The 25,933-nt window shown below is 40.9% G+C and overlaps 1 protein-coding gene across 5 annotated transcripts in view; it reads left to right on the forward strand.

Annotated features, from left to right (window-relative positions):
- The first annotated feature begins 241 nt into the window (after window positions 1-241).
- Window positions 242-25,933, forward strand: part of LOC102792606 (LIM and senescent cell antigen-like-containing domain protein 1) — a 37,299-nt gene continuing 11,607 nt past the window's right edge. Inside the window, exon 1 of one of the 5 annotated variants that reach the window (XM_006802399.3) lies at window positions 242-394. In XM_006802399.3, the coding sequence (XP_006802462.1) occupies window positions 366-394 (29 nt within the window). In that variant the 5' untranslated portion in view covers window positions 242-365. Of the gene's footprint in view, window positions 395-11,299; window positions 11,473-20,864; window positions 21,269-25,933 lie in introns of those variants that run through there. The other 4 variants (XM_035912776.2, XM_006802398.3, XM_006802396.3 and 1 more) reach the window with 4 other exon arrangements.

The following is a 25,933-nucleotide window of genomic DNA, read 5'->3' on the forward strand; positions in this document are numbered from 1 at the left end:
GTTTTCCTGACTCCTCATTAGCTTAAATGGAAACTAAATTTGTGTTAATAGTCTCGTGCGATATCGTGGGAGACCCACGTAAGATGATGTATTGCTCGAGTTTGTGCAAAAAGGGAGGAATTTATTCTTTTAAAACCTATTTTAGGGTCCTGTTTGAATCTTGCAAGCCTGCTGTTTTACACTGAAAGGTCCCACCTGGAAGTGGCTCATTCACTGGAGTGAGATCGGCCGGACTGAGGCGAGGCCCCTTTTCGCCATTCTACTCCGCTGTGCGAAAACCAACGTTACATCCCGGACTGCACAACATCTGGACAGCTGCAACAGTGATCGGGTGACGCACATCTGGTGGGAGAGAGGGCACAGTGATGCTCGGCATTACAGAAATGACAAACGGGTGAGTGATTTGTTAAAAAGTTTTATTTTTTTCTAAAAAGAGAGAAATTGGTCTGAAAAGTTGACAGTCCGCCATCCTCTGTTCTTTTGTGGAGTGGAAAACTGCAGTTTGGTAATTTATAAGTCATCCAAGGCGGTTTTACCTTTTTAAATACACAATGTACTCCAGAGGCAATGCTCTAAAATAGACGTAATAGTAAAGATAATTAGTAACACAGTCATATTTATTGTATTGCATCTTTAGAACAACTTAAGCTCCTCTTTAGCGCCTCCTACCTACTTTCAATGTGGGAAAAGGTAACGTAGTTTTTATAACATATGATTAGAAATAAAACACGTCCAGCTGTCACGTGTAAAATGTTACGTAATCAGAAGTGGGTTTGGGTTAAGAAACCTCTGTTTAAATAGCGGTTTAATCTGTTTGGTCTGTTGCTCTGTGTGGCCAACGACATGGTCTGGAGGTTTGAAAATGATGTTACCTTATGTTTGAATATTTTTAATAATTGCAACAAATTTTCTAAAGAGCACTACTGTTTTTTTTAACGACTTTAATTTTTCAATTTTATCCAAGTTTTCCGTTTTGCACTGTTAAAGATGTAGTTTTTAGATGACGGTGCAGAATTTAGGCCACAAAATCTGGGGTTTTTAGCCTCGCACCAAATGAAAATCTCCAAGACTGATTTTTAACAAGCTTTTTTTTGAAAATTTGGGTTTATATTTAATACATTTTTGTTGACCTGGTACTCATGTGTGCAAGTCACTGATGCATACCCTTCTCACACAGAAAACAGACATGTGGGTTTTTCCAAAAGCACAAAACCTTGAGAATATTTTTCTCCAGAGGGAGGCATTATATATTTTTGTGGATGTTTTCTTTCTTTAAAAAAAAACGGAGGAGGATGTTCCTCTTCTCTGTGACCTCCACCCTGCCCTGGAATGTTCATATAAAGAAACTGGACAGTACTGCTTTCCAAATCACTTCCTGGCTAAACAGTCCCTTTGGGACTGCTGTTCAGAGCAGCAGTTTCTCCAAACAGCATGAATGCTTCTGCAGAATTAATTATGGGTTAGGATGAATATGGCTTTTATAAAGCACTAAAAGCTCTAAGATGACTAGCCCTTCTAAAAGCCTGAGGATTGCTGCATTCCCATTGCATTACATTTTTATCTGATCCCACATTCTGTTGATACAACCAGAGCTTAGACCAGCGTCTCCGTCTCCAGTGTGGACTTGTCCTTGTTTGGAAGCAGTCAAGTTGTGTGATGGTGGATTTAACTGTGTGGGCGATTATTCATTCTGTGCTCAATCACTCTGAAATGCAGGAGTTATTTAAACAATTCAGGTTTTAAAAGAAGAAACATAAGTTCGGTATTTTTTTTTCCTCCGACACAGTTCCTTCTTATATATGTGATCATTAATTGTTGGAAAAATCTCCATGCACCATTAAGTAATTTATTGAGTCAGCTTTCTCTAATTGTCTACACTGTTGCCTCACAGTTGCCTCACAGTGAGAACCTACCTCTTACTGCACATTAAAAAGTATTTATAGTCACGGGAAAAAACCAAGTACACCCCATGTTTCAGTAGCTTGTAGAGCCACATTTAGCAGCAATAAGTCAAATGAATTGTTCTCTGTGTGACTTTATCAGTCTGTCAGATCGTTGTGGAGGAATTTGGCGTTGCTTCAGTTCACTGAGGTTCGCGGGCATTTGTTTATCCACAGCACACTTAAGGTCCCACCACAGGATTTCCACGCCTGGGCTGTTGCAGCATGAAGATTCATTTCTTTTTTGGCCATTCTGTCATGGATTCGCTGCTGTGCTCAGGATTCCAGTTTTAGCTGTTGGACAGATGGCCTCACATTTGACTCTAGAATACTTTGGTTCACAGAGGAGTTCTTGGTCGACCCAGGTGCCAGATCACACACCCCTCCCTTCACACTATGCACGACAGTTGGTATGAGGTGTTTGGATTTTGCCAAAGGTGGAGCTGTGCATTATTGTCAAACGTCTTAACTTTGGATTCATGTCTTCCAGAAATCATGTGGTTTGTGCAGATGCAGCGCTGCAAACCTAAGTTCGTGCCGCCACATTTTGTTTTGTTTGTTTTTTAGAGAGAGGAGGCTTTCTCCTGGAAACCCTTCCTAACAACACATACTTATTCATTCTTTAAATGAGGCCTGTAAAGTCTGAAGTGTAGCTCGGGGGGGGGGGGGGGGGGGGGGGGGGGGGGTTGCAGTTTGTCTGAGCATTGTGCATTCTGGCATTGGGGTGAATTTGCTGGGACGTTCTTTCCTGGTAAGATTGTAGCATTGCCTTAACACACACCCGAATCCTCCAGAACAGCAAACTGACAAAACTCAAATGGAGCTTTTCTACTCAACTTCAGGACTGAAAGCATGCCTCATCTATACAACTAATTTTTTTCTACACCTGATTGCTTTCTGTTTAACATTCACACTCCAATGGATGCACCGGAGAGCAGCTTGGGGTTCAGTATGTTGCCTGAGGATGCTTTGGCGCAGCCAGGGATCAAACCACCAACCTCCTGATTACTACACCTGCTCTACCTGAGCTATGGCCACCCACTGATGACAAGAAAACAACATAGTGTTAAAAGTGTCGGGACTGCTGTTTTTGATAAATAAAGTCCAAATAAAAAGAAGATGACTTTGCAACTGATGCAGCAGTTAGCCTCAGTCACAGTAATTAATGAAGGTAACGTCGCCACAGCAAGAGTTTTTTCTTGGCTAATGACTAATTGCTACTAATACATTAAAGGCAATGAGGTTGTGTTATTTTATCTAACAGAAGTCTTTGCATTTTCCTGTTGCTTTTTTAAATTATTATTAATGAGCAAACATTTATATTACACTTAAGTAAATCAACCCCCCCAAAAAACGGAAAAAAAACCCCAATTGTTTTTATTGTTTTTTTCCTTTTGGGGGCGCCAAAGTTCTTTCCTACAGGTACAAACCATTCACGCCACAGTGCTGCTCTAAAACACTATGGTTCCTCTTTGTAAGTACGCTGAAGGATTGTCTGCGGCTTTTATGAAACCCTGCTGATGTTTTTAGCCTCTGGTTTGCAACGTATTAAAGTGTTTGACAGGAAAAAGCACAGACTTCTGCCTTTAACTCTTTCCCCCATAAAGATGACATTTGACAGCCTCCCCTGTAACCTTAATGATGAGTTTTGATACCTCAGGATATATCTATAAAGATGCAATTTCATGGCCATTAGAATAGTTTCTGTGTTTTTCCTCTCTGCAGAGGCAGAGACCACTCTCACTAACATCTGATGTACACTCAGTCATTTTGTTCTATAAGCAGGCCTGAAATTGGACAGAAGCTGCTCAGTTCAGAAGAGTGCTTGAAAGGTTACTCCTAGAAGGCTTTTAAGAGGTAAAGGGTTAATAAATGCTCCGCTCATGCCTGCTGTCATGTGTAGTCACCTCTCAAAGGCTCATTCAGAGCAAGAAAAACTCTTCTGTTAGTCAGCTGGGAGCCTGACCGATGCATGGGGAAGTATGGACCAACAGGATGTGTAATGATGGTACAGTAATTACAGAAGTTCCTCAGTGGTGTGTGTTTGTGTGTGGAAAAAATGGCCTTTAAATAGGGTGAGGCAGATGTAGCTATTATTAATCCTGCAGACAGAAGAAGAAGTAGCTACTTTTGGCTAGAGATGGACCGATCCGATATTACGTATCGGTATCGGTCCGATACTGACCCAAATTACTGGATCGGATATCGGCGAGAAATAAAAAATGTAATCCGATCCATTAAATATCAAAAAAGCACCTCACAAAACTTGCTACACGGAGTAACGCGGCTCGTAACTGTAGCAGTCGGAGCAGTATGCATCAGGTGATAGAGCGGCTGTGTGTATTTGTAGCCTTGCTAGCAAACCAGCATTTCATCTCCGAGGAAGTTTTCCCAGAGAGAAGTAAAGCAAGTGTGTAAGTTCATCTCTGAATGTTTGTAAAGCATTCCCACGTTAAGCTTAACAACAGATATATGGAGCGACTGCCTCTCTCTCCCTCCCTCTTCTGTTGCTACTTCAATATGAAACTGCTTAATGATCAGCTGATCGGCTTTTCTCTCGCGAGTCCGTCTCTCTTCTTAGTTTTTGGCCCACTTTGCACCAGAAAGAGGAAACCAGCGGCTGAACAACAGCAGCACTATTAAGCTTGATAAGCTGTTGTTAGAATTTATTTAATATTACTTTCTACACCAAGATCCTTTTCTACGTAGCTGACGGCTGGTAACTGTGCAGGGGCGGATCTAGCAAAGTTTAGCCAGGGGGCCCGATAGGGCATTAACAGGGAAAAGGGGGCACAAAGACATACTTTTCTTTCTTGTTCTCATTTAAAATGTCTAGCTTTTAATAAATAATTATCTGACTCTTACACCCAAAGATGTAAAATACATAGAAGTCCATTACTGTATATAGTAACTGTTAAGTCTAATATACCCTAGTAAGCTATACTACTTTTTCCTTTGGGAAGATACCATCTGTGCAGTCTGCAATTCTGTTGAAGAAAGATGTTGAATCTATTTAATTATTCTTGAAAAATAATTTATTTCTGTGCATTTTCCCCCCTGCATCAAATTAAATTTGATTACATCGATTAAGCATCATGAGCTGGAGGGTGGGGGGTGGTTCCCTATTTTTTTTTGCTGGGAGTTTGCAACCTTATTAGTTAGGTTGCTTGATATTTCTGCTAAGTACTCTTTAAAATACCAGAATAGGGAGGATGGAGCAGGTTTACGTTTATTAGATTGATCAGTGTTGCTGAACTATGAAATATTTTGGGCGCAGTGTGTTTTTTACATACAGGTATAACAGAATAGCTTTAGTGTTGTTATTTATTTAAACTTGAGTATAAACTTATACAAAATGCAGCAAGATATTAAAAAAACGTTTTATTGATTAAAAAACACTATATCGGATTCATATCGGTATCGGCAGATATCCAAATTTATGATATCGGTATCGATATCGGACATAAAAAAGTGGTATCGTGCCATCTCTACTTTTGGCTGCTTTGTTGTTTATAGCCCACATGTTTGATTTGGCAGTTTTTTTTCTCATCCTGACACATCCCCAAAGGGATCTATGTTTCCTCCTGGGATCAAACCGGGAATCTTTTGCTGCAATTGACTGCGAGTTAAAGATTCCCTACACGCCGTGCATGACTTGAGTTCCTCCTCCTTGATTATTTGTATCAAGATTAGCTTGTAATATGTTGTACTGAACATCAGGACTTTTAAAAATTATTATTTTAATGTGATATGCCTTTGTGAAGATGTGAGAAAACATTTTCTCTCTCTCTCTCTCTGTATCCTGTGATAATGGTAGTGAATCTTTCCAAAGAATTTATGTATCCAGAGAGTTCATCTAAGTTGAATCAGGGAACTGAAAAACTGAACCAATCATACTGTTGGTAGAGATAAATGGACGCTTGGTTATTTCAGCAGGGAGATATTTAGCAATCTCTTTTGTCTCATCACAGTGAAACAGCCTGTTGTTAGACATATGAAGGCACACCCATCACTATGATGAATCCCTCACACACACACAATATAACATGAGCTCAGCCTGTGGTTTTTCCTCTTGATTAAAACTGAGAGAAAAACTAAATTTCGCAGCTCTGTGAGAATTACGCTCCTTTGTCGACGGCTCCTCGCGCCACTTCGTTCCTCCATTTTCCCCCTTTTCCATGTGACCTTTTATCTGTCCTCCTCACACCCTGCCTTCATCCTGGCAAACAGTCTGCGAGCCAGTGGCCTGAACAACTCCCCCATCACTCTCAAACACACACAGTGTTGACATGTAGACACAAGTGACCACAAACACACACAGCTGTGAACAGGAAGTGATGTGGCCGCGTCGACCGAGATAACGGTTGTTAGAGTGTTTGCAGTTATAGCAAAGCGGACTTTGCACCAACGGCCGAAATATTCTAACTGCAGCCTGACAAAATATTGGTAAGGTGTTGTTGTTTTTTTACATTTCATTATCACTTTTTGTGATTTTAGCAGCTGCGAGACTTTACTACGTGCACAAATGAAAGACGTGTCAGGGTGTTCGTCTGTTTTAGTTGTCTGTGCTTCCTCAAGCAGGTGTGAATCTTGGCAAGAATCAATTTATTATTTTAATTTAACATTATATAGTGTACCTATTTGACCACCTTTGCCTTCAGAAATGACCTGATATTGACATGATTGCATCACACAGTTGTTGCAGATTTGTCAGCTGCACAATCTCCTGTCTTCCGCCACATCTCAAAGGTGCGTTATTGGTTTGAAATTTGGTGACTGTGGAGTACAATGAACATATTGTTAGGTGGTCAAAAAAAACAGGTTGAGATGTTTGGGCTTTGTGGCTTTGCTGGAAACAGGAAACAGAAAATGAGTACACTGTGGTTATAAACGGATGGACATGGTCAGCAACAATACTCAGGTAGGCTGTGGCACTTAAATGTTGCACAGTTGAAGGGCCTGAAGTCTTTGCCTTCTTCTTCTGCTGCTTTTTTGGGGTCGGCACAGCAGATCATCTGCCTCCATCTCATCCTAACCCTGCCATCCTCTGTCACACCTATGCATGCATGTCCTCCTTTACTACAGCCACAAATCTCCTCTTGATCCTCCTGTTGTCTTGCGGCTTCATCTTTAACATCGTTTGTCCAGTATATCCACTATCCTTCCTCTGCACATGTCCAAACCATCTTAGTCTTGTGTCTCCCACTATGTCGCTAAAACCCTCAACCTGAGCTGTCCCTCTGATGTACCTTCTGGTTACACGTAATGAAAATCTTTACCTCTGCCTCCGATCTTTCTTTCACTGCCACGCCCTGCAAACCATCACTGCATATTTCATAGTCAGTGTTGGGAAGGTTACTTTTAAAATGTATTCCATTACAGATTACAGAATACATGCCCCAAAATGTATTCTGTAACGTATTCCGTTACGTTACTCAATGAGAGTAACGTATTCTGAATACTTTGGATTACTTAATATATTATCATGCTGTTTACAACTACATGAATGTACTATTGCTGTGATTTATTACTGTTACTGAAGGTCCGCGGCTCCGAACCGTAGTAAAGGGACCTCTGGCTAATACGGTGGGTTCTGTGTCGGGCTCGTAGCCGAAAACTAGCTTTACTTTGTTGTCTGGGTCAAATTTGCTAGCGAGAGACAGAGAGAGGCGTTGAAAGGCTGCTCCAACAGAACTTATTGTTTTTGGAGGGAAACACGAACACGGTGTACAGTCGAGTCTTAATAGCTTACTTACAACTGGGCTTGTCAGGCACTCTTCTTGGCTGCAGTGGTTATTATTATATTTACATGCTTCCAGCTCCTGTTTCTGCTCGATGACAGCTCGTACTTTTCCTTTTTCTCCCTCCCTCGCTCACAGACACATAACGTGTATGGCAGTCCATTCTCCCTGCAGCACGGACTACACTGCCTATGATGCTACATTCTTTAGAGCTATACCTGTAGCATTCTGCTTATTAGCTTAGCACAACAACAACAAAAAGGCCTCTCTCACCCAGGAAACACGCAGAGAGAGAGCGTCACCCTGTAACCATGGCAACCGTAACGCTGCCACCTGCAACAACAGAACGTAGCTGTCAAACAAAACCCAAACAGGCCTGACCCGCCACAATATGAAACTGGGAAGTACCGCCGTGTAATCCATTTATTTCAACAAAGTAACTGTATTCTAAATACCACCTTTTTAAACGGTAACTGTAACGGAATACAGTTACTCATATTTTGTATTTTAAATACGTAACAGCGGTACATGTATTCCGTTACTCCCCAACACTGTTCATAGTAGGGTTCACTACCATCTTGTACACCTTCTCTTTCACTCTTGCTCCCATCCTTTTCTCACAAATCAGCCCTGACACTCATCTCCACCCAATCCTCCTTACCTGCACTCTCGCCTCCATCTCTCTTGTGCAGTCCGTTGCTTTGGTTGGATGACCCCAGGTATTAAAATTCATCTACCCTCAACCTGTATCCCTCTCATTCACACACATTTATTCTGTTTCTTCTACTGACTTTCATTCCTCTTTTCTGCAGAGATTCGAGTGAGTGTATATCAGTGGTTTTAGGTGTACTAAAAAGCTGTAATTCCACTGTCAGCTTATTGTTGTATAACATATTAATCATCATTGTGATGAAGTTTGTTTTCTGGTATGAACGTAAACCACACATAGGCACGCAGAGCTGGCATGCAACACCTTAAATTAAACGAGAAGCAACATTGTGCTACTGTTAGCACTGTTTCTTAATCCCACTGTGATGTGTTTCATCTCTTACCTGCAGTGGTGCATGTCACACAAACCGAATAGGAAAAGCGGAGGATCTAAGTCAGTAAGAGTAGCTGTAATATCAGCAACGGCCACACAGTGGCAGTGTGTTCATGGTGGAAGGCTTGTTGGGCTTGTGGGAAACGTCTGCTCAGCTTGTGTGTATGTGTGGTGATGACGATGAGTCAGTCTCAACTCAACATATCCCCTTAAATTCCACAATGTCATTGCACAACATCACTTTTCCTCTTTTCGAAATACAGCTAGCACGCTTTTATTCGTTCCAAGGAAACTTTTAGAAACTGACTGAAGCATGTGAAGAGTGGGGAGGAAAGAGAGAGAGAACGGTCTGGGATTCATCATGAGTGTTATGGCATACTGAGACATGTCAGCCGGAGCTGCTGTGACCCTGTTCCAGCTGATCCAGGATGTGAAGCTGACATTAAATTTCAAAATTCACACTCTGTGCATGAATGTGTGTGTGAGAGCAAGTGTTTGTTAAGGCTACGTGGAATGCTGAATAGGTCAAGGCAGGCTGTTGAAGGTGAATCTGGTGAAAATGTTGCGTGTAGTTGTCTGTTCATAATGAGGAGATCCATGATTTTTGTCAGCCGTCAAACAGCTTTCAAACCTGAGCTGTACCTTTGCATCTCTAATGGTCATTTTATTTAATATAAACATCATAAAAAAGAACTCCTAAGAAAGCAATCAGAATTAACTCATGAGAAGTAGTAGTTTGTTCTATAACCAGCACCTTTATAGCTGAGCTGTTAACTTTCTAGAAAATGTGCTAATAAACAATAATATAATAAATGAAATAATTGTTTCAAAGGGGTTTTGACACCTCTCCTCGACCTGTGGTTGCGTTGTGCAGATGTTAACACCAAACCAGCTGCACCGGGACACTTTTAGAGGAGATGGAGTTAAATGAATGAGTCACATGAACTCCAAAGGGGTTCATTTATGGTGACACCATGATCCAACCCAGCTACCTGTTGTGCTCTGCAAGTTTGAACTAAACACCTTCCTGTTGTGGCCAGGTATGCTTTCTGGCATGCAGCAGAGTACCGCAGATGTTTAGAGTAGACAAACTCTAGGAACTAGCCATAAAATGAGTAAAACTGCCCAGACAAAGATGAATGCTGGTAAGTTCTCTGTGTTATCTACTAGTTCAGAACACAGCACCTTCTTCAAGCCCAGCAGACTCAGTAGGCATGTGCAAGACTAGCTGCAGATACATAAATAGATCCTTTTAAAATCCTCCAATGAAATAAGAGAACGTAACCTTATATTTGTTTTGTGGGCAGTAAAATATTTAAATTAGGTTTTTTTTTACATGTTAAGTGTGATTAAGAGTAACTGCTAATAGTGTGCCCTGCGACCAGACATTTAAGTATTTAAATTTAGGCGCAGGGCAGAGGTAAACAGGCCATCTGTGCAGTAAAGTCTTCTTTTAGCTAAAGACAACCTTCCTGCCTTTTCATACAAGATGCAACGTGTGGGACAAAAGACTCACCTGTGGCAAAGCGCAGCAGGATCAGGGGGCTTCAAGGCCGACAAAGAAATATGCACGTGATCGCTAGACTGCACTTTAGCACATATAAGCACACAGAAAAGAAGTCACGCACCATTCGACTTTATATCTCAGGAAATGCTCTGTGTGAGGGAGCTTCCTTGACAGAGCGTGCAGATAGTCAGTTGATGGCTGTGAATGCTGCCGTCCCTTCTTTGATGACATCACAGCTACATGTTTTGAGAGGTCTGCGCCTGAATATCTGTTGTGGTTTGTGTTCGCTGGAGAGGAGCCCTTCCCACATAAGCGCTCCCACATAGTTCTGTGATGAATTATTCATAGAGTGACATTTTGCTTTTTCTCAATAGTTTGTTGTTTGTTGCTGGGAAATAATTTCAGTTTACAAAAGAGAAGCCGGAGCTGTGAAAATAGTATCCGTGCCGACCCGTGTTCCCGTGATCAGATATCAGCGCTGGTCCTTACTGCGTTCCAAAGTACAAGAAGTTTGAAGTTTGGTTTTATATTCCTGTCATCGATCATAATAAAGGAGGTTTTTTTTTTACAGTTTCTTTATGAACAAACAAGACATCTACAAATACTTACTGGCAATATTGACATTTTTTTACTTTAAAGCTCCAACATGAATGCCTTCTTCAGGATTATGCAGAAGGCACTCACAGTCTGTATGAGTGCCTTCTAAGTGTAAGAAAATAAATCTTCTTTTTATCAGCTGTTCATGCCTTTTCTTCTCCAGCTTTTATTTGCTGTACAGAGAGTGCTGAGGCAGAGAGATGTAGGAGGTGAACAGAGATTGCGTTGACAGTGTTGAAAGGTCGAGGACTCTTCTTCTTCTCTTGTCTCCTCCTTCCTGTGATGCATTCCCCCCCCTTCTACCTGCTGCAGGAGGGGGAGGGGGAGCATATCTTTTTTGATAGGTGTGTAACCACATAACCACACCTCTGTGTGCTCAAGGGTTTGAGCCCTGGAGGTGTATGTGAGAGACAAGTACTGGAGTGAGACGAGACTCAACAATTCGTACTGGGGACTGAGCGTTTTCAGCCGACGAGAGGTAGGAAGGAAGGAAGGAAGAGAGGGAGGGAGAGAGAGAAAGCAAGGCGAAGGGGAGATGAACTCTTTGAGGCTGAAAGAGTTGTCAAACTCAGACTTATACAGGCGAAGGAAGGAAAAACCAGACAATGGAAATGTCAGCGAGAGTTTGGCTTGGGACAGCTACAGGTGGGTGCAAACGGTCACATTTACGGTGAGAAATAACGATTTACGCACACAATTTTCTTGTGTCATTGTGTGTGTTGTATTGGCCGACATCCAAATGTGATTGTCAGTCTGTAGCACTCAGTTTTTAGTAAGTGTGGTCCACGCAGGGCGTTGAGCCCACTTTGGTTTTCAAATGGCTGAACAATGACACTTAGCATGTCAAATAAGAAACCATTAAAAGTGTGCAAGTTCTTCAAAGGTCATGTCAAGTACTGCAGTGTGCTGACAGAAGTGTTCGGCGAGATAACAAACGATTAACTTCTTCAAATCTGTTTTTGAAGTCTTTGTTCGATGTTTCTTTTAGGGTTTAATCTCAGTTCACAAACACTGATTTTTAGTGTGGGGTCCAAGTGTTGTCAAACTTATCAACTTCCTTATCATCAGCACTGACTTGTAGTCTCACATGTGGTATACTACAGATACTTATCTTTACTACAGGCTCTTTGAAGAAAAGTACTTACCGATGTGTTGCATATTAGCGTGGATGGATAAGGTGATATTTTCCGTGGTGTTTGAACAGTAAGTATTGTGGTTGATGGTTGAATTCCTGTGAGTTATGTGAGCAGCAGCAGCAACAGATGTGTACATGTGCAGAGTTTTGTAATATTGGTTTTTATAATATGATAACATCAGTTTTGGATGTCTGTTGGTTTCTTTTTGTCAGACGCCTCTCTCTCTGTCTCTTGCGCTGTCGCTCTCCTCTGATGTGTGTTTCTGCGAGTGTGTGTGAGATGCTGAGTCGTATGTGGAATGCAAAAATGTCAGGAATGCGGACAGAAAGAGGGCTCTCTTCAGAGGCGTGTTGAGCCTAACCCAAAAAAAAAAGCTCCGTCCTCGCCCTGTAACCCTGAAAAAGGGTTTGAGGAGCAGGCGGTGCAATTAACATTTAAACAACTAAATTAAAATCAAACCTTTGGTGAGGCAATAACATCCGACTCAGCAGGGCCGCTGTGTTTAACAGGTATTCAAATGCAGTGTCACAGACAGCTTATATGAATATAGTGCATAAAAAAAACAAATTAATAAAATCTCTCTGACAGTTGTGACTGTGCAGTGTTTGTATTTATCTAGAATTAAATTTAGGCAACATCAATAAATGACAAGACTGCTTTAAACTACAGAAGTCAAAAGTTAGGACACTCAGAAAACGGAGGTGAGAAAGACAGTGTGCATTTATTTACTCTTGTATTTCTGATCCACTCTGTCATGTGAGACGCAACTCAACTGTTCCGATACTCCTGAAAGAGAAAGGATCACTAAGGGTTTTCGCTTAGGCAGCAGCTGTCCTTCTTTCCTGCATCGGCTGGAGCTTTCTTTAGGTGCCTTCCCATCTTTAACAAATATCCAGCAGGGATAACCACATTTACCCAGGGCCTTCTTGATGTGATGTTTTTCTGCTTCCCTGGCCGCTCTGTCTGTGGAGATGGTGTTTGCTCTGTGTTGTAGCGACCTGATGACACCCAGTTTGTGATTCAAACATTAAATGCTGGTCCGTATGCATTGGTTTATAGTACACATTAGCTTGTAAATGTCCCCCATTACTGATGGAAATCTCACAGGCTAAGAAGGGTAACCTGCGACTTTTCATATACTCCCTGGTGAATTTGATGTGTTAGTCCACCGAGTTAATGTAATCAGTGAATTGTGGTACGTCCTGAGATTTGATTTTCACCCAGGTGTCATCCACATATCTGAACCAATGACTTGGTGGTGTTCCAGGGTAGGATAGAGGGTAGTCCTCTTTTCCACTTCTTCCATGTACAAGTTGGCCACAATGGGTGAAACTGGGGAACCCATGGCACACCAATTTTTCTGCCTTTATTACTGAAACAGGTGGAATGAAGACACAGTTTCAAAAGCAAACACACTTGGTCGATGCTGAGTGGTCCTGTTGCTGAGGTTGGTGTCATCCTGTAATCTCTTACGGACTACCTCCAACGCTTCTGTGACTGGGATGCAAGTGAAGAGAGCTGTAACGTTGTACGAGACCATTGTTTCATCTGCCTCCATAATGACATCTCTCACCTTCTCCACAAAATCCAGGATGTTCTGGATGTGGTGTTCAGAGCTGCCTACTAACAGGTTGCAGATTGAAGCCAGAAACTTTGAGATGGTATAGGTGACTGAGTTGATCACACAGACAGTTGGTACACCCTGTTTATGTATCTTCGGTAAACCATACAGACTTGGTGTAGATTCCCCTGGGTATAGCCTGTGGTATGAGGTCTGGTCAATAGCTAACGGCTTCAGACAATTAATCACCCTCTTCCTGTAACCACTTCCTGGTTCTCGTTTCAGGGGCTCATTAGCATTTTTGTCACTAAGCAGTTACAAAATTTTCTCATGATGATCTTTCTGGTTTAGCACAACCGTGCACCTACCCTTGACTGCCAGAAGGATGATAATGTTGTTGTCATTACTAAGTGATGTGAGTGCCTTCATCTCCTCCATGGTGATGTTGGATGCTGGGGGCTTTGCATTGCTGAGACAGGCCGAAACTTTTGTCCGTAGTTGCTCTTCTTCCACGTCTGCAATGTTGTTGTTTTGAATCGCTGTTCTGTGGCTGTGATCAGTTCCACTAGCGGGATTTGTCTCAGCGTCACAGCAAAGTTCAACCCTTTAGCAAGGATGTTTTTCTCTGCTTGGATGAGTTGTCTGTCAGACAAATTTTTCACCCATTTGTCCACATCCTCAGCGTGGCATCCTTCTCCGATCTGGCTGCAGAGGACACTCTCCATATTTTGTCATATGGATGACAAAGTGCATATTAATGATCAAGGAACTGACCTCACAGACCATTGTTCATTCACTGGGCTAGCTTCAGTCATTGGGCAAATGTACTGTTTATAAGGTTGGAGAAACCTGCAGTCAGCTGAGACTGAAGAAGTCACTTGGATGAGTGACGAAACTTTTATCCCACTGAAAACGTTACGTCCAGATGAACAAAATCAACTTTTTGGGAACCTTTCTCAATGACGAGTTTGACGTCAACATATATCAATAAAGACACAGCTTGGCGTGACCACAGGGTCTGGGTTTTTTCAAGCCCTAATAAGCTTATGCACAGCTCATGCATACTCAGTCATATTCCTCTAGAAGCAGGCTTGAAATATGACACAACCTGCACAGTTCAAGTAAGAGGAACATGGGCTATTCCTAGCAGGCGTCCAAGCGGGAAAGAGATAATATTTATATTTCAGAGAGAAATATAACCAAAGAAACAGTGCTAAAGGATTTAACAGTGGCAGGTTATTCTTAATTTTCTGACCTATTTTTTGGTGCCAGACTTGTCCGATAAATTTTCAGCAGAACCGAAATGAAGCAGATGCTGTAAGTAAAGCTGATAATAGAGAACCTTAACAAGCAAATCAGAAGAGCAAAATGAATCATTAAAAACACAAAGAAGGAAACACTTATCAAACTGATTACAGGTTTGGGTGGAAACAGTTTTTATTTGATTGCCTAATCATTTGTTTATATAGGTATAAATCCTATGACAATTCATGTGCTGTTCACTATCCGTGTGAGGGAATAATAGTTAATATCACAGAAAAGGTTCTGCTTGAAGAACGGTAAATAGTAGTCTAATTTGAGTTTTATGAGTGTGTGCATAACGTCTTACTTCACTATTGGTTGTGTGGTTTGGCTAAAGGGGTGGCCACATTTTAATCTCTGTTGTCAGTGGCCATGGCCACCCCTTACCTCCGGCCCTGCAGTTAGATCCGCCTACACACTTCCACTTGTCGTCATCAGAATTAGGTGGAGCAGTTGCAATGTTGACAAAGAAAACAAACACAGCAATTTCAAAGATTAGATTACATTTACATTTTCCAAACCAAAAAAACATCCATAACTATGTAAAAATTATTTATTCGTTACATGTAATCATCAGTTGATTCATATTTATTGGGGATGGGGTGATGTTAAATAATCTTTAAACGAAGATGAAGATTGCAACTTGCTAGTAACTCAGCACTGATAACAAAGAGCATGTGACATGTTGCTGTTATGCTTTGTGTGTTTTTCCTGTCCTGGGCAGTTAAATGGGATTGAACATTTGATAGTGGAGGTCAAAGTGGCCCTCAGGACAAAACGCCCAAAACAAAGGAAATGTTAGTCATGAATTATGTTTGCACACTCATCGATTCGCTCAGTTTTACATGTTTGTGTGCACTTCTATGCTTGTGCTGGTGTGTGTACACTTGACTCGGTGCCAAAGGTTTTGCTCAAAGAGACGTCAGGTCTGTGTTTCCATGGCTGCTGTTGACACTGCGAGTATGTTACAGGTGGTGTGTCAGATTAGTTTCTTTGATCTGAGACTCCTTGTGTTCCATCAGCTGAGAGGAATCAGGACTGCTGCTGATTCCAGTTTTAAAGCGTGCCTGCAGAAAGAGGCCAATTAAGCCTACAGTAATATACATTTAAATGTTCTGTATTGTATTGTATGAATAAATGACCTGCATTGTTATTATATATACATAAAAACAACAAAACTGGTTAGGTTCCATCTTAAGATTAAAAACCAAATAGGAGGATGAAGGATGAAGGCAGTGTGGACAATGTTCTGCTGAGAAAACTTGGGTCCTGCCATCTATCTGGATGTTAGTTTGACACGTACCACAAACCTAAGCAATGCTGCAAATCCAATAGTGGATCCGACCCATTGGAGTACTACCTGATGGCTATAGCCTCTTTCAACAAGATGACACACCCTACTACAAAGCAGAAATGTTTCAGGAATGGTTTGAGGAGCACAACAATGAGTTTGAAGTTGTTGACTCCAAATTCAATCAATCCAATCAAGCATTTGTTGACTGTGTAGGTCAAACAAGTCAGATCTATGAAGGCCCTACGTCACTGATCAGTGCTGTTAAAATCTTGGTGCTAGATACCACGGCACACCTTCAGGGGTCTCGTAAACTCCAGGTCAGAGCTCTTTTGGAAGCAAAAGGGGGACCAACACGATATTAAGCAGATCTTCATAATGTTATGTCTGATCGGTGTATGCTCCCGAACTCTGCTGAAGCTCTGCCGTGTTTATTGGCTCATTTGAAAAATAGAGGACCTGTATTTGTGTTTTTAGGATAAGCTAGTCAAAAAAGTGCACATCTAAACATCAGCTCCTTTGTAATCAATGATGCTTATCATGAGTGCCAAGGGCTCGGACAGTGATAGAGTCTATAAAGGGATCAAATGTTGGTTGAGCACATCTAATGTTCCTTTTGTAAAAAAAAAAAAAAGAAAGAAAGAAAGAAAGAAAGAAAGAAAGAAAGAAAAGAAAAGGTCTCAAATATTGCACACAGAAATCATAAAGAAAAAATCTGTTATCCTTTTTCTGTCTAATGTCTAAATATGCTCCACAGTTGGAGACAAGCCCAAGTCATTTGTTTGGAACCTGACCTGTGAACCCTCCAGTGATTCCCCCTCTCCAGACTTTTATTAGCACTGGTCTGGTCATTTATAGCACTCTTTCAAGCTAATGCTGGACACACTATCCCGACACACTATTTTTTGTGGCAAACAATTCAAACCACAAAACAAATATATAGATGACATAATTCAGAACACTGCAAAACTACTTTTTTGGTGCTTTCGCCCCCGCATGATGATGTTGACACTGTACCACACTCATTGACCCTTAATTTAAGTGAAAACTGTTGCTAATGTTAGCTTAAAACTAGATTAGATAATTTTTTGATGTTTTATTATTCACTTTATGTTATGCAGCCGATGCTGACACAGATATTTGTTCAGTTAAAAATCTAATATGATCAACCAATAACATATCTACGAAAATATTTTTTTCTTTCAGATACACAAAGCACAAACACATTGCCTTAGCATTTGTTTTATTTAGTTATTTATTTACGTGTTTAAACATAACAAACACAAAAACAGTTTTTTGTGTTTGTTCCAAACACATGTTGCCAACTGGGAACGTGTCAGGATAAGTCTCGGATTACTTGTTTACGCAGATAACTCTGACTCTGCTCTACTCATCCACTCTGTTTCCATTAGGGATGTTGTGGAGTGCCCTCTGGTGGGCAAACTATGCAACATCAATACTCATAACATGGTTAAAGGTTGTTTTTTCCATCTTGTCTTTACTTTTTGAATAGATTTTTAAAAGCTTTGTTCAATTCTAAAATTAAAACAGAGCTGACCATTTTTGTGTTTAATATTAAAGAAACAGCAAATCTCTTTCATGGATGCCTTGATTATTTACCTGATTATAACTGCTGGAAGACCAGCTACACTGATCCCCGTATTAGAGTATCTTTTTTTAACCCTCAATAGTACTTGACACTATTACGTCAGATTTAACAAGGAGTGAATGAAGCCTAAAAATCCTGTCGTGCTAAAGGAACACACCAGAGACATTTATCCAACTGCTGACAGTTGCTGTAGCCAATTTTAAGCTCAGTTTGACGTTCATATCAACACTCACATTCTCTCTCTCTTTCTCTTTCACTAGTATTGAGAAGCTCTTTGGCTGAGTGCTGGGATCAGACTATACACTAACTGTCTAATCTGACTTGTAAAGAGCAACAAAACTCTGTCAGTATTGTGTCTTGGATGCTTCAGGAATCTAAGACAGAAAGTCCTGTGTGAAGGTTTTTTTTTCACATTTTCTAGTTTAGGTGTGTCTACAATGATCAACAAAAACGAGAGGCACAGTTTGAGCGGTTTCATCTCCTCACATGTCTAAACAGTCATTTTGAGTAATGACAAACTCTACTCTGGGTTGAAGTCACTTGTTTGGCCTTTAAATAATATCTAGAGAAGAAAAGTTATAACAATTGAATTTTCCAGTTTCAATATTGGCACATTCAATATTTTCAAATTGACACTATGGTTAGAAAATAACCAACTTGCAAAGACAACTATGGTCAGTGTGGGCACAAGAGAACTTGAATAATTGTTTATTCAAGTCTTTCATTTTTTAGGGTGGAACACTGTGCTGTGACTGTAATCAGGAGGAAAGCTTCCTGTTCAGCACCCACCCTGCGTCCATTGTGCCCCGGTCACTCAATACTGATTCTAAGTGGCTAAGATTCCCCGCACAGACCACGTGACATTATGACAGACAATGCTCTTTTCTGAAAAAGCTCTCGAGGCTTTAAATAGTGCCCGGTGATATGTCTGGCTGATTATGTCATCTATGTATGAATCCAGACTTTGTCTTTTGATGACAACCAGATAGTTCAGACATACCTACCAAGATGTCATCCAAGGGTTAGTATAGTCCTGTTGTGAAGCCTTGAGCTTTTTCACCATATTGATGTTTGGAAAGCAGGCATGACACATGTGGGGTAAATATGACTAGGAGCCGCTTATCAGTACTTTACCCCTCTTTTCTTTACCTGAATCCACAAAGTTACAGATTAAACACCACATATTATTCAGCAAGCTTAAAACTAGCAACTGAGACCATAAACTCACAAGAAACTCATTGCCTCAGGTTATAAATCAAAGTCTGTACACTTTGATACAATCAGTTGATTTTTGCAACCAGAGGAGTCTCCCATTCCTGGAAAGAAAGAATGCAGGTTTAAGGCATCTGCGTACTGGCAACCTTTTGATTACTATACCTCCTCAGTTTACTTTGCTTACTTTCTCACTCGTTTGCACCTTCCTATCACAGATAGGCATCTTCTCCGGTGGCCAGTGGTTTCGTAACATCTTTCAGTCACTGGAAAACTACTATCGTACTTTAATAAAATATGAACAATGTCTTTACACCAGTTAGTATCTCTGGTGCTGACTAGCAAAAGCACCAGTCACTTAGTCGCAAGCGTATGCGTTGGTATCGAGAAGAGGCATGAAAACAAATCGACAGCTATGATGCTTTTAAAAACAAGCAAGAAAAAAATGTGGGTAATAGACTTTGAATGTGAAGTTATGTAGCCTTCCTCTACCCCGAAGACAGAGTTGGCCTCTATCATGTATACAAACTCTCTCGCACACATACACAGACACAAAACAGCAGCTGCCAGCACCTAGTTTGGAGTCGAGGCTCCACTGGGTGTCTATTTGTAGAATGGAGTCATGTAGTAAGACTTATACTGAAGGACTCCGACATGTTTCAGCTGGACGCACAATGACACATTGGACTAGAACATCGTGGTGCTGACGCTTTACAGGTTTAAGCAATCATCAGTCATCCCTTGCTCCTGCTGGATTAACACACTGGCTGCTCCCCAGTGTGGAGAGTCAAACATGTTTGCCTCACTGGAGCGTATTTGCGGATATGGCCTGGTGTTGTTTTGATGGTTGGGGAAGTGGTCATTAATTTGAGATGGCAGCTTAGTGTAGCCACATAAAGAGCTATCAAAGAGAATTGTGGCTTTAAAGGAATGCCCTTGGCTTGGACCAATATAGGATAGAAAGATGATTAACAAATTTATAATTGTAGCCCTAGACAGCTTCTGATGTTTCAGACTGATATTGGAGAAGATTCTTACTATTTTCTCAGTTGAATTCAAGTGTGAATCCTCCTGAGACTTTTAAAGAACAAAAGCAGTTCATAAAAGGTGTTTTTGGAGCCAGTGAATATGAAAGTGTTCAGGGATTCTGACTCAGCGAGGCAGCTTGCATTGATAAAGACTTTCACATCATGCCAAACTTTTTTTTTTCTTGTGTGTGAATTTCCTGCTTTGCACAACACAACAGCTGGAAAGGGAAGAAACAGGGATGTTTGTGTGTAAAACTAATAATAATAATAATAATAAAGGCAATTGCGCGCAATTAAAGCCACTTCTGTTTTTTCCTGCATGTGTTAGCTACTTACCTCGTATCAGGAGGCTGATTACGCATTCAAGTCTGGCCCCTGCTGCTTGGTTTCTTTCACAACTGTGTTTATCCAATGATGTCTTACATGAGATGGAATAAACAGTAATCTGTTACACTGTTATTCTCTCTGTTCCTGGTTTGTACTGGACTCTTTTAGGCTCTTTGTGTCGCTGTCTGACATTCCCGCTTTGCGCAATCCTCAGTTGGAGCCACATTGTTAGATCTCCCAGAAAGCTGAGAGCTCCAGCTGTTTAACACAAACACACACACAGAGATTGATAGCATGAGGAGATATCAGGCAAAGACAGTTTATATATTAGGGATTTCAAAAATTAAAATAATGCTGTGTGTGTGTAAGTGCGATCTGACACAGTGACCTCTGCCTGGACAGGCGTCAGGGTGGGCCTTTCAATTTCAGCAACCTGCCCAAGAATAGACAGCGAGTTTGGAAAAGTGTGTGTGTGTGTTGAGAGTTGATGGGGGTGTGAGAGAAAGGGGGGGAGTATGTCCATGAGAGAGGGTGTGTGTGTGTGTGTGTGTGAGAGAGAGAGAGACTACTCCCAGCGTAGTGTGATTGGTGTTTTGCTCTCCTTCTTGCTATGTGGATTACGGCTCTCCCTGCCTACTGCATTCCTGCTGCTGGAAACGAACACTGAAGCATCCCAAAGCATTTTTACTGGAGTGAAAGGACTTTTAATAGCATTTCCCTTGAGCCGACGGTAGACGGACTATTGCTGTTAATTCAGATAAGCATGGATAGGAACGGACGTGGAATGCCTCCATCGATACCTGAGGATGGAGAAGCTGTACACCACAGTCCTCACAGCGAGATGAACGGCTACCATCAGAGGCTTCAGGGCGGTGGAGGAGATGGAGCAGAGGATGAGGTCCCCGTGTCCAAATCACAGAGGCGGAAGAGTGATGTGAAAGTCTACAAGGAGTTTTGTGATTTTTATGCTCGCTAGTAAGTAGATCGGAAGTAAGATTTTATTGTGACTCGGAGACCTCTAACCACAGATTTCTGTGAGTGTAGTGAGAAAAGATATACCTCAGTGTAGGATGTTGAATGTGCAACTTGTGCCTTGAGGTGTGTAGTAGTCTTCTGCGTTCCCCTTTCAGCTGTCCCACTGCCAAAATATCGACAGGACTTAAAGAGTTGTCTTCTTTGCCTGGCTGTATGATGACTGGTATCATCTCATTCTCAGCTTAAGAATATGCTTTTTGTAACCAACATGCCAATTGAAGTGGTAGCAGTGCACACAAAAAGGGATTATGACAGAGAAATTGTGGGTTAAGGACTTTACTCTGCTCATTTGCTGACGTAGCGTTAGTGTGTTAACCCCGAGCTTACGGCCGTGTTACAGAATGTGAAGAATTCTGATTTATTTACTGGGTTTTATCAGCTTAAGCTTCCTTAGGTGCCATGTTTGTGCAGGGATAGCTCTGAGCGCTACAGGAGGGAGCACACAGGAAGAGTTATTTTTGTGCCAAGGGGGGGAGTTGTTATGCAAAGCAGAATATGCTGGCTGGCATTTGAAGTATGTGTGCCTGAAACACAGGAAGGCTAAATATACATACTTTATTTCTGACTGATCAGGGTACATCATCACATGTGGGAAAGCATGAATGTAGGGTCACCCACAGGTTTCTCCAAAGGACGCTTAGAGACTCTCATCGGAAGCAGTCAATAGAGACAGAAGAGATTTTGTTTTGAGGAAAGCAAGAGCCGTGTCAGTCGTGTAAAACATTGAAATGGAACTTTTCAATATAATATTTCTTTTCACGTGCTAAGACAGTCATTTCATCCATTGATTTTAGCTCTATCTTTGAGCCTGCCCCTCCATGTAAACCAACTTTTCGCTGACTGGCTGCACCTAGCAAACAAAAAGTTTGAACAGCAGATGGGTGGGGTTTCAGTGCTCACAGCCTAAAATGGTCATGTTAGGAATATCCGTTCTCAATGACATCATACAGGGGCCGAGTCAGGAAACCGAGCTGTTGGTTCACGGGGATTACTGGCACATGTGCTGACTTCATTTTTTAAAACTTTTTAAAGCTATTTTTTACTGTGAGCACTCACCAGTGTAATAAGGCAATTCTTATTTGTAAATCTGTGTTGAAATCATTGTAAGAAAAGCTGAAATTTACCATTGCATGGTCAGAACAGTCAGGGTTTTTTTTTATATTAAAGATATAAGAAGAACGAGAAAACACTGAAAAATCAAATCAGAAGACCTGAAGATAAATGGTGACCAGAGAAGGCAGAGTAGAGAGAACAGATGGTGCTCTTTATCCACTCTTATCCACTTTATATTCACTGTGGAGTTTTAAGAAATCTGGACCCATTTTAATTGTATTAGAAATCATTTTGCCCTCTCTTGACTTGTCCATATGAGCAGTTCATGCAGAAGCTGGTGAGAATTGTTTTTCAGCCTACACGGCCTTAAAAAGAGCCGGATTGTCATTGATTGCACCAGGTTTAAAGAAAAAACGTATTTTGTCTGAGATCTGCATCTCTGGCTTGTCTTTGGCTCACACAGAGTGCTAGAAGCTGATAGCAGAGTGGAAATGCCTAAAGGATGTATCACTTCCTCCCACCAAGCCTGTGGACAGGGCAGGGCTCTCAGTGTGTTTGATATCAGCCCAGACAGGGCATATAAAACAATATGCGTCTGATAAGCATGTGAGGAGTGGAAACATCTTGTTTCAATGTGTTCATGTTAAAAGAACCTCCACTCACTCTACCCGTTTGATGTAGCGCGCATTCTTAAAGCCATTTGGCAGACATTTGGAATGATGACCAGTTTAGAGTAAAGCCCTAAACAGTGAGTTAAAATGTCTTGAAGTTTATGGAATTCTTGATGATTCCCAAGTTGGTGTGAGTTTAAATGAACAGATGGCACCACTCCATAAACATCCTTCAACGGCCTTGTGTGCGTACTTCTGTTGCTTAGATACACTGTGGTATTGTGACCTTTAAAACAAAGCAGCGAAGCCGGGACAGTCCCGCTTTTCCCTTGTCGTTGTTCCTTTATCTCTGCAAATGTCTGCACATTCCCATATACCTCCAGTTTGTCTTAAGTGTTAGGAGGTGTTGTTATTCTGAGCAGGGGGCATATGCTTTTATTAATTAACAGTGAATGTTGCAGTTTTGGCATTTGATTGCTTTCTGTGTTTGAGGTCGAGATGAAAGTAGTCCAAAGTTCAGCCTGAGTATAATTTGTAACAGAAGTGGGTTTGGAGAGTTATGACAATATAAAGGATCAGATAGGGGAGAATTGTGTAGAGATTGCCATACCGGATTCATTTGGTCAGATCTCGGTGCTCGGTCTAACAAATCCTACCTTTAGGAGTAAATACAGACTGGTCAGATGCACACAGGACCAATCAGCCAACTATTAGATGATAGCATAGCCAAAACTTGTCACCATCTATAAAAACGAGATGCTGTAAATTTGAGCTGACTGTTTGACAGATGTGTTGCACATTTTTCATAATAGATTCATTCAGTTTGATAGAGAGCGTAGTTTGCCCGTTGCCAGATCAGATTGGCTTGTTTTCCATTTTGTAAATCAAAATCAAAACATCCAGCTGTGTGCCAGCTGTTTATGTGTCAGATTTTCTTTTTATTTAAATGAACTAAAAGTTTGGGGGTTTTAACTGTGTGTTGTGACAAATTTTGCAGATGTGATGGTTGACAGAAGAAAAGATTGTAAATAATTCTTTTTGTTTTTTGAGGATGGTTTCACGAATCTCTGTTGCAGGTTTTTGGGTGTGCCTCATAATGTGCTGCTTGTTCTGGCACCGGTTTTTGCAACATAAGGAAATATTAGCCTGGGGCCCACCCCCAGTGATGCATTACAGTGTTTTTAGCAGTACAGCAGTAAAAAAAAATGTAAGGACTGGTTGTGTGGCTGTCAGAGTTGCACTCAGAATACAGCACATGAAAACAAGAGGATTAAACTAAGCTAAAAATGCTTTTATTAAACTAAAACGAAGTATAAAATAACACAAGCTAAGGAAGGTATAAAAAAAACCCTTTAATAAAGATAATGCGAGGGAGAATACAACCATGAGAAAAGATGTGACAAAAACAAGGGAAGACTGAGGCAATAGATACAAACAAAGGATAACGAGAGAATGGGAAACAGATGAGAACACAGCTGGAGATAACTAGCATAATGCCTAAGGAGGAAGTAAAACTAGACACAAGATACAGGGAGGAACAGACACTAAGGCTGTGTCCCAATTTAGGGTCTGCACGCTTGAAGTACACGCACTACGCGTACTACGTACGGTGCGTACTATAAGTACGAGAAGTGTGGAAGTGATAGGCTTGTAAAATGGGACGGTCTAGCCTTCGTCATGCTGTTCAGGTTGCCTAGCAACCATGATACTAACCGCGAGAAACTTTTATACAGCTTTGTTTGACAGAAATGAAGGAGAAAAAATGTTTTGTTGGTCATTCATTTTTGTCATGACATCACTTTGATTAGTTGAGTATCTGAGGCTGAGACCACAGGACTGTAAAACATGATACTTTACTATGGAACGCCAGGACTGCCATAATGAATTAATTAAATACACCATTAAGTAGTTAATTATGTGTCAATAATTAATTAAAATCGGAAATAATTAATTACATAAATATTTATGACACAAGTAATTAATTAATTATTGACACATTTAATTAATTATTGAAATGTTTAATTAATTAATGACACATTTAATTAATTATTTAATAGTGTATTTAATGAATTCATTATGGCAGTCCTGGCGTTCCATACTTTACAACTAAGTTAACGCTGAAAGTACAAACATCACTAATGTCACACAACTTTGCCAACGTGTGGCCAACAGCAATGTTTTAATGTTCTTCGTTATTAAACATTCGCACATAAATAAGTGACGTCATATTCAGTACTTACTTTTGACAGTTCACTCTTGGCCGCTCCCTTCTGCCGTATTTTGCGGCAAAATTATCCACACCCACCGTCGCGCTATGAATTGTGGGATATATGGGACCAGGAAGCGTGCACCGGACCACGCTTGATATTTGGGAAAATCGGCGGCGCATTTGGAGTATGCATTTGAAGTACACTTCGAATTGGGACAGCCGTCGTCGCGTGCCGGTGACGTAATCACACTTAAAATGCGTACTTCAAGTGTGCAGACCCTGAATTGGGACACAGCTTAAGACTAAGACAACCAGGCTTAACACAGACCAACGACAAGGAACAGAGTGGGAATACACAAAGGGGATACACAACCTTCAATTAACTAAATGCACAGATAATTGGACAGTAACCATAAGATCATAAGAGAAAGCCCGAATTTCAACAAACAGAATACAGAACCATGACACCAAGAGTAATCAAAAATACAAAACCACAGAAACACAAAGTTTCTCAAAACAAACAATTCTGATTGTCGACCAAAACAGCAATAGCTGCTGCCTGTCTTAGGTTTTCAAGCTTTTTTTAAAAAAAAAAAAGTCATTAGACCACACTATTCTGTTTTGTTTTCTGTATGAATCCATGTCAGTGGATTTAGTCACATTTCTTGGATGGATGAGCAGTAACTTTAGTTTGTTTCCCAAATCAGCTGAGCCAAAATAAACCTCAAACCT

The sequence above is a fragment of the Neolamprologus brichardi genome, chromosome 16, assembly GCF_056152115.1.
Source record: "Neolamprologus brichardi isolate AB-2024 chromosome 16, ASM5615211v1, whole genome shotgun sequence".
In the NCBI taxonomy this organism is placed as follows: Eukaryota; Metazoa; Chordata; class Actinopteri; order Cichliformes; family Cichlidae; genus Neolamprologus; species Neolamprologus brichardi.